Source organism: Daktulosphaira vitifoliae, unplaced genomic scaffold, assembly GCF_025091365.1.
Source record: "Daktulosphaira vitifoliae isolate Bord-2020 unplaced genomic scaffold, ASM2509136v1 Scaffold_1, whole genome shotgun sequence".
NCBI lineage: Eukaryota > Metazoa > Arthropoda > Insecta > Hemiptera > Phylloxeridae > Daktulosphaira > Daktulosphaira vitifoliae.
Genome location: NW_026099572.1, coordinates 30,393,075 through 30,403,261, shown reverse-complemented (window position 1 = coordinate 30,403,261; position 10,187 = coordinate 30,393,075). Strand labels below are relative to the sequence as shown.

At 26.1% G+C, this 10,187-nt stretch overlaps 1 protein-coding gene across 3 annotated transcripts in view; it reads left to right on the top strand.

Annotated features, from left to right (window-relative positions):
- The window catches only part of LOC126894033 (beta-glucuronidase-like), a 28,464-nt gene extending 19,563 nt beyond the window's left edge, over positions 1–8,901 (top strand). For 2 of the 3 annotated variants that reach the window (XM_050664670.1, XM_050664672.1), the window contains 8 exons: positions 670–860; positions 922–1,071; positions 3,875–4,047; positions 4,265–4,408; positions 4,514–4,598; positions 6,639–6,815; positions 8,454–8,595; positions 8,654–8,901. In XM_050664670.1, coding sequence (XP_050520627.1) covers positions 670–860; positions 922–1,071; positions 3,875–4,047; positions 4,265–4,408; positions 4,514–4,598; positions 6,639–6,815; positions 8,454–8,595; positions 8,654–8,826 — 1,235 coding nt within the window. In that variant the 3' untranslated portion in view covers positions 8,827–8,901. The remainder of the gene's footprint in view (positions 1–669; positions 861–921; positions 1,072–3,874; positions 4,048–4,264; positions 4,409–4,513; positions 4,599–6,638; positions 6,816–8,453; positions 8,596–8,653) is intronic. The other variant, XM_050664671.1, reaches the window with a different exon arrangement.
- Positions 8,902–10,187: the final 1,286 nt, after the last annotated feature.

Genomic DNA, 10,187 nt, shown 5'->3' with positions numbered 1-10,187 from the left:
ACTTTCTGTATTGTCAGTTAGTGTATTTATAAACTCACAACAATGTGCCTTACTACCATTGATAATAACAATGCTGTGTACCTGCTAATATCGATGTCATAAAAAACCAATTAGCTACCTGTATTTGTAAACCCTTCTGTATTATACATGTATATTAACTCAAAAATTTACACTCCTATTGTTTGAACACGTGCAGAAAAAAGTAATATTTATGTTTTAAATATTACGTTGTCTAAAAAAAAGTACAAAATATTAAAATATTATATTCACTATTATAAATTAATTTCCATTTTTCAGTAAATATGTTAAATAAATTGAAACATAATATTATATTATGATTACTCAGTAATATTAATTAAAACTCGTAATACGTGTAACAACTATTTTGTTGGTTGCATCCTTGCACCTCGTAATAAACCATCTTTTGAAAATTTACTTTAAGTTTTTTGTGAAAATTATTCATGAAATTATATGTTTATTATATGTTTAGTTAACAACTTTTCAAAACAGTGGCGTATTTAGGAGTAGACCGTGACCAGGGTGTCATTTTTTCCAATTAAGAACTAAAATCTTATTAAATTTATTATTTATTTATATGTAACATAATTTATAAATTATATCAATTAATCTTAAAATTTGACAATATAATCATTATTTTTAATTATTCAGGTATTGTAATTTTTAAAGTCGATATTTGTGGTGGAAACAACGAGAAATGTGAAATAACACTTTTGGATTCAAATCGCACCGCAGTTGCGTCAATGCATACATGTATTGGTCAGTTTTCAGTTCCAAATGCTATTTTATGGTGGCCTTTTATGTCTGGAAAGGACCAGATTGCGTATATGTATACGTTTCAAGTATGTGTTTACTTATTTGTAAAGAGTATAAAATTAATACAATTTTTTTAAAACTGTGTAGGTAAAAATTGTGAATGAAAAATATGATGTCTATAGGTTGCCTATTGGCATTCGAACTCTACAATGGACGTCTAAAAAATTATTATTAAATGGCGAATCAATTTATTTAAGAGGATTCGGAAAGCACGAAGATTCTATAGTAATTTTATGTGTATTACATTTATTTTACAATTTAAATCTATTTTAACCAGGAAGTCTTCAGACTACTTGTATAAAAAATTTTTGGTACACATTATACAATGAATTAAGTATCACACCTTTATTATAATATTGGGAATTCGAGTTTGTGTTAATTTGAGACAAAAGTAGAAATTCTGAAAAAAGATTTTCTATTTAATGAATTTGTGTTGTAGCTTTAGAAAATTAGATAAGGCGACAGGGTCGTATGTATAATTTTGATAGTTAACACAATCTTCTTATTCCTAAAAATGTTAGCTTATAAGACTTTAGTTATTTACAGGTCTTTTGGTATAAAAAAAATTATTAATTTAGATAATATACATAATACTTCAAAATTGATGCAGCATTTTCGCTTACACTAGATATGTTTCCGTATAGTGATCAAAATTTACTTATTTTAGCTTTGATGCGAAGCTGTGAAGGTATTAATTTTACTATGATGTGTTTTTTTTATTTAATTATTTTTTTGTGTCTGTTACCACTTTTTCAGCTCTTATAGAACCAATTTCATTTAAATCAATTATTTTTTATATTTTTAACTTTATAATGCTATAATTTTTTGAAAAATGTATGGATCAATATAATTATTTTAGGATAAGTACTATTTATATATTTCTTTTATGCGACATACTTAAATCTAAATCTAGTTTTTAAATCTAATTATTTCTCTTTATACAGGGGGTTGAAAACTTAAAAATTCGCATAGATAAAAGAACTTTTTCAACTTATTTTTAATTTAAATATATATATTGATTATTCATACGTAACCTAATAATGAAATATAAATATTTGTTATATTAATTAGAAGAATTTTGTTATTATATAGGCTATATGCGAAATCCTAATTGCATATTTAAAATCTTATACTTGATCCAACTATGCCACGTCATCAATGTGCCGCGACTCCACTGTGTTGGTTTTTTTTTAACATAACTTTATTAATTTATTGGATATAAAACTTTAAGATTTCAAATTTATTATGTATAATATATAAAGGATTACAAATGCAGGTAGTTAATTAGTTTTTTATGATATCAATATTACATATATATTTTTTGTATTGCCTGTTAGTGTACTTATAAATGTTTACTCAATAAAATGTACCTTTCGATAATATTTTAAGAATATCTGTTGAAAAAACCATAACTGACAATAATACTAGGCATTTGCGAATAGGGACGTATTAAAAATCAATTAACTAACAGTATTTGTAATTGTGCAATGCCGGCTATATCTTGCTTTAGTATCGGCAATTTTCGATTTTGTGTAACTCTTTTGGTTTGATTAATACATAATATGACCATCTATTTGCGGAAGCAAAGGACAATATAAGTTTGGAAATTGAACCTCACAATATAATAAATGAAAAGAAAAAGACTACGCATATATGATAATAACAATATGATATTTTGGTTAAAGAAAACAGACAAACAAAGTAAAGAAAATGATAAATTAAATTAGAACAAAGTACTAATGAATAAATAACAAATTATTCCCTTTTTTTCTAACTAATATACAGGGTGATTTTTTTATCATAACCCACTCAATTACTTGCAGAATAATAATAATTTAAACATTTTTTTTTTTTATTATCTTTAGTTACACATTATTCTTGAATTTTTAACTATGTAATAATTTTTAAGTTCATCCCTTGTGATTTTTTGACGTATTATTGAAAGAAATGGGTTCGGTGAGAACTGTGAAAAAGTGGTAACAGACACAAAAAAAAACACATCACAGTTAAACCAATACCTTCTCCGCTTCGCATCGCATCGAAACTAAAAAATGGTAGCACAGTGGGGTCAAGGCACAGTATGGACCTGAAATAGTTGGGATAAGTATAGATGATATCTGATAGTGATTAATATCACTATCATAAAAAACGCTTCGGTTTAAATCAATAGACATTGTTTAATTTTAAGAAATTAGTGAATTATTCCAAAAGAAAAATTAACTTCAATTTTTTGTTCTTATTCGACTGCTATTTGCACAAAGATTAATAGGTCGTCGTTACACATTATTTTTTTTAACTTCTAATACATAAAATAATGTGTATTTTAATATATATTTAAAAGGCGCAGTGTACCCGAAACATTTTCAAAAGTTAAGTTCTAACAAGCACAAATAAGTTAAACATTTAAAAAATAATTTTTTTATTAACATTGATTTTCATATTAAAGTATACTACATTAGCTTTAATTTAAGATTTATATAAAATTGTCAGTATTTCTGAAACATTTTCAAAATTTAAATTGAAAAGGTTAATTTTTTTTTGAAAAAGTTGTTATTTTGAATCCTCCCTTGTGTGCAGGTGAAGTTTCAGATTTATAAAAAAAAATATGGAAAATGAAATGTAAATATCTATTTAAAAAAATTATATTGATTTGGTCATTTTTAAAATAGTTTTGGCAGCGTTAAATAAAAAAATTTAAAAAAAATATCAAAAATTAGAGATTTTAAAAATCGTTTTTTTTTTTTGAGATTTCCCCTATTTACGGGATACGAGGGAAATTTTTACAATTTTTATGAGTAGTGTCTATAACTAGTTACGATTTTTGATCTTTTGATGTATTATTGAAAGAAATCGTACCAGTGAGAGCTGAGAAAAAGTGTTTACAGACACACACAAAAAATCATTGTAAAATTAATAACTTCTCAGCTTCGCAAGCTAATAATTATATTATGTTTATTCTGTAATAATTGATTGGGTTATGATAAAAAAATCATTCTGTAAGCAAATATTTTGTTTTAAAACTGATGCTTTTTAATTTTAGTTGCGCGGCAGAGGATACGACGATGTATTGAGTGTAAGAGATTTTAATTTAATCAAATGGTTAGGCGCTAACTCTTTCCGGACATCTCACTATCCATATGCTGAAGAAACACTTCAACAAGCCGATTTTGAAGGAATAATGGTGATCTTGGAAAGTGCAGCTTGTGCTATAAAGTAATTTTTATTGCAATCTATTAATATTTATTGATTTCTCTTAAAAATATTGTACCTTACTGGAAATTTTCTATGAGTTCCATATAGCATGATAATATTTAAATGACAAAGATTTTCCAAATTATTATGGTGATTATTTTTTAAAGGAACGAAAATTTTAATTAAGATTAAACAATAATTAGAATAAATTAAATAATTTCAATTGTTTTTCAAACAGAAAATTTGATTCTGCATTGTTAGAATCACATAAGGTATCAATGACAGAAATTATCCAAAGAGATAAGAATCATCCTAGTATCATAATGTGGTCTCTGGCAAATGAACCTGAAAACAACATAAACGCTTCAATATCATATTTCCAGTAAGACTTTTAATGATATAACAAATTCAGTGTCCTAGATATAAACCATTTAACTTATTTTTTAATAGTAGCCAACTGTCTTTAAAACTATGTAATTTATTACAGAGAACTGTATAATCATGTTCGTAAATTGGATTCATCACGTCCAATTACATTCGTTAACAGCCAACAAATTAAAAATTCAAAAGCTGTTAGTATACTATTAGAATTTTAAATATAAAAATTTGTTGAAAAAAAAAACAAAAATGATCACTGTCATAGATAGTCTATAATAGATGCAACTTCTAATTATTTATACAAATTAATAGATGCATACACAGAGTTCAAAAACTTACGTTAAAAAAACCTGTTAAATATAATTACACAGTATGAAACGTTTAAAATGTTAAAAGACAAATTTTAAAATTTTTGGTATTAGAAACACCGCGTGTTTATATATTTTGCTTTAATGAAAAGTTTAGAAGGATTTTACTAGAATTTATTAGTATAATATATAATATATATATATTCATAAAAATTCTCTAGTCTGATTAAATCGATGTTGTTGAACAGTATTAAAATTGAATATTGTTCTCAAAAATTAAAAGTATTCCCTTCGATTTTTTTATTAATAATTCTAATAGAATTTTTTAAAAATTAATATCAATATAGTGTCTGTTTGTCATTATATCCTTAATTAAATATTTTGTTAATATTTACTATTTTAGAAATTCTATCAGAGAATACAGAGTGATTTTTTTATCATAACCCACTCAATTACTTACAGAATAATAATAATTTAAAAATTTTTTTTTATTACTATCTTTAGTTACACATTATTCTTGAATTTTTAACTATGTAATACTTTGAAGTTCATCCCTTATGCCTTGGAAGGGGGTCAACTTTGTTTTTTTAAATGGTAACACATATTTTTAATTTAATAAAATGTTTGAGTTTTTAATTTAATAGTAAATGGCATTTGAATTTTTAATATAACTTAATTCGTTTATTAGATATAATCATTTAAAGTTTCAAATTTTTGAATTAATATACAGGTATAATACACAAGGGATTACAAATATAGGTAGCTAATTGGTTTTTTATAACATCGATATTAGCAGGTACACAGCATTGTTATTATCAATTGTAGTAAGGCACATTGTTATGAGTTTATAAATACACTAACTGACAATACAGAAAGTATATCTATTGATAATCATAATTGATAATAAACAATCCGTGACTGAGACAGCAATGTCATAAAAATCCAATTAGCTACCTGTATTTACAATCCCATGTGTATTATACATGTATATTAACTCAAAATTTTGAAACTTTAAATGTTTATATCTAATAAGCTAATAAAGTTATATTAAAAATTCAAATGCCATTTACTATTAAATTAAAAACTCAAACATTTTATTAAATTAAAAATATGTGTTACCATTTAAAAAAACAAAGTTGACCCCCTTCCAAGGCATAAGGGATGAACTTAAAAATTATTACATAGTTAAAAATTCAAGAATAATGTGTAACTAAAGATAATAAAAAAAAAAAAAATTTTTAAATTATTATTATTCTGTAAGTAATTGAGTGGGTTATGATAAAAAAATCACCCTGTATATAAAAAAATTGCAGTATTTATAATCGAAAAATGTGTAATTTTTTTTTTCAATTAATAATTTAATAAATATTTTGACAAGGAAATGAATCAAAATGAAATTTTATAACTAAAAATTCGATTTTAAACTCAAGTGCACAGTGTTTAATCACGTCGAAGTACGCATACCTTATGTTTTTTTTTATTTTTAATTTTTTCTTACTTTTTGTACTATTTTGGATCGTCTCTAGATATTGTTATGACAACTTTATTACTATGTGAAATTTAAGGTTATAAAACATGTGATGTGATAACAAAGATCTTCTTTGAATAATTTCTTTTTATACTAATAATTAATACAATGAGTATTTTTTTTTTTTTTTTGTATAAATCAACTGTTCTATATAAAAAGTAAACATCAAAGCGTTAAGTATTAGTAAAGTATATCAATGTCAAATTTTAATTTATACTATTCTTAACTAAACTAGATCCCGACTGAAATCTTTTAATTTTTATTGTGATAGACATAAAATTATTTCATTATAAATAACGTCACTTCAATAGAAATTGTTTTGATAAAACTCTATTTTTTTATGTATCGTATAGTAATTATTTTTTAATTTAAAATTTAATTATTTATTTATTTTATAGCTTGAATACATGGATATTTTAACAGTAAACAGATACGATAGTTGGTATAGTGATTCGGGGCATTTAGAACTTATTCAATATCAAGTATATAAGGAAGTAGAAGCTTGGAATAAAAAATTTGAGAAGCCTGTGTTGATAACTGAGTATGGAGCTGGTTCATTACCAGGATTACACTCGGTATAAATATAAATTATGCATTGCCTAGTATGATTCATCCCGTACTCATATTATACACGGGGATAGATAGCACTTAAGGTATCTGTCACTATGGGAGATCCTTTAAAATATATTATTATTACTTTCAATAATTTGCAAAACATTCGATATAAAATAATTTTTGATATTTGTCAAAAAAAAAAATGTTTGATATGTCAATAAGATTTTGCAGTTGAATATTTTTATCATATCAAATTAATTCAACAATAAATACATTAAAGATTTTAGAAATTAATCATATTGATTATTTGTATGGATAAAGCTGTTTAAGGTACTTTTTATTTAATTAAGGAAGTTTTTTTTAATTTTTGAATTAAAATATTCAATTAAATTTGAATTGTAATAATTTGACATATCGTTGAAAAAAGTAGGTTAATTGAGGGTTGGAAAAATAAATCGACGTCAAAAAATGAAACATATTGTAAAATAATATTAACATGAATAAGAAATTTTTTCTCGTGGGGGTGACTACAGTGATGGGATCCTTAATAATATTGAGGTTATTAAATCTAAATGAGATAAAAATGAAATAATTTGAATATTTTTCTAACTTAAAAAAAATGCAAAATATTAATTGTCACAGCCGGATTCGAACCTAGTAACCTAACCGTGAAAGACATTAAAGTTACCGATTCAGCAACTGTTCGTCACTTTTGTGGGCTTACAAAACTTGAATAATACATAAAAAAGTAGAACTTTTTCAACTGCATTTTTGAAAATGTTCCGGAAATATTGTATTTTTTAAACATATTTCAAATTAAAACTTACAATAAATACTATAAGTTCAAAAAAAAAAAAAATTTGTTCCGATACCTTTTCTTCTATAATAATTGGGCCGTCGAATTTAACGAAACTTGTAATTTTTATGTAAAAATCACTGTTTAACATGAAATATTTTAATTCTTAAAACTGCTATAACTTTTTGAAAAATGAACAAATTAATATATATTTTTTTTATATTGAAACCTTAGATATTTTTCTTTTGTTTGATATAATTTTTTTGAAAATTTGCCTCTTGACCTGCCCACAGGAGAATTCAAAAAAACAATTTTTGCACACAAGTTAAGCTTTTTCAATGTAATTTTTGAAAATATTCCGGAAATATTGACACTTTTATTTAATTTTAAATTAAAGTTTATATTATTTTAAGTTCATAGACATGAGAAGTTAAATTTTTGTGTTTTTCTTTTGATCTCTAAAGATTTGTGGTTGTATCCAAGTTGGACGAGCGAAGGCGACGAGTGTACACAACCCAAAATAATAATAACTAAAATAATAATGGTATTTATTTTAATAACCACAATAATACTGTACGATCAATAAAGGTAAGTTGCCGCAAGCGTGTTAAATAGTCGACTGTCTTCGTTATGTTTTAAATTAATTCAAGAAAAGTATGTAATCGATTTGTTTACACTCGCGCGCCGCATACTTAGTTGAGCTGTAGGGACGTTTGTGCTAATCAGGCACTAGTATAGTTATCAATTGTTAATATTGGTGAAGGACGAATAATCTGTCCGTAACAATATCAAGAAGTCTTGATCAGTATCTCTTACAAATACTCATAATTAATATTGTACATTGTTTTTATAAAAATTCAAGCTTCCAGAAACAATGTGGAGTGAAGATTACCATGTAACATTACTAAATGAGAATTTTAAGGCATTTGATTCATTAATAACTGACGGAATTCCACTTCTTGGAGAAATGATATGGAATTTCGCTGATTTTAAAACACCTCAATGTACTTTCTTTAAATTCATTATATAATATACTTATTAAGAAAATTTAATTTATTTTAGCTTACCTAAGACCAGGATTATGCATGAAAGGTTTGTTCACAAGAGAACGACAGCCCAAAATGGTCGCTTATACAACCAGAAATCGTTATCATAAGTTTACCAACAGTTCTGCGTGTTTTTCGGATGAAACATTTACCTCGTACGTTCTAACTGAAAATAATGTTTATGGATAAAACTAAATGATTTAATGGGCGTAGTGTGAATTAAATGATTTTATTATTAAATAAATTAAATTGATGATATTAAAATTATAATAAAATGTCAATCATTCATACCTATTAACAAAAAATATCCTACTAGTAATTACTTTCACATTCAATTTCCACATTCCTCTATGTCTCCTTTACCTTTAAATATCGATACAAAAATACTATTCCTCCATTATTTTGAAATTTTCTAATAAGATTTTGTTAAAATGATCTTTCAACCATCTTATGCCAATACCGACTAATATTTTCCATACTTCTACTGGCACTTCATCTGATCCTATTACTTTATTCATTTTTATTGATGCCACAGCCTCCCATACCTCTTTCTCAATAATTAAATCTACTAGTCCCTCATTCAACATTAAATATAAATATAAACTTATTTTGATTATTTTATCTCCTCAAAGTTAAGTAAAATGGCTTTGAATTTTTGAAAACTTGAAAATATGTATAAAATATAGTTTAAAAGCGTGTTTTTTTAGTTTTTTTAAACTATATTTATTTTTCACTTTTTAGTTTTATGTTATGATAGTAGTTACTATCAAATATCATGGTTTTAACAGGTAACAGGAAATCAGGGTTCGATTCCGGAGAGGGAGTCTAAGAAACGGCTACCACATCCAAGGAAAGTAGCAGGCGCGTAAATTACCCACTTCCGGAACACGGAGGTAGTGACGAAAAATGACGATACGAGAATCATCCCCGTAATCGGAATGAATATACTACATATCTCTTAATGAGAATAAAGTGTATTAATATTTAAGTTTTAATAGTAATTAGAATATATATATATATATACATGTAAAGGGACCTAAGTACGTAAACGTATCATGCATGAGGTATAGCCGTGTTTTGTAGGCGGTCGTGGCGGGGAGAACATTATACACGAGGCATATACGGCGGCAGAGTCGTCGGCTGTAGGAATATATAAATGAATATTAACATATACGTATATACATTAATTATATATATTAATATTTATAAATGTATATATAAATATATATATTAATATTAGCGGTGGCGGTAGGATCTTCGCATAATATCGCGGCACTGTCGCTGGTGTCGACAACGCGATGTCCGGCGTGATCCTCGGGCGTCAAAAGGTTAGCAGCGTAGATGACGACAGTGCGCGAGTGCGGTTCGGTTTGTTGACAACGAGAAGAAGACTACGGCATCATTAACGGCGGAACGTCGTCGGCCGTGCGCAACTTGCTGGACTTTGCACCGCGGGGCTGTGTCAATCACAATAAAAATTTGTTATATATACAGTAGGGTCTCGATAATCCGAACAAGATTGGGCAAAGGGGTCGTTCGGATTACCTATG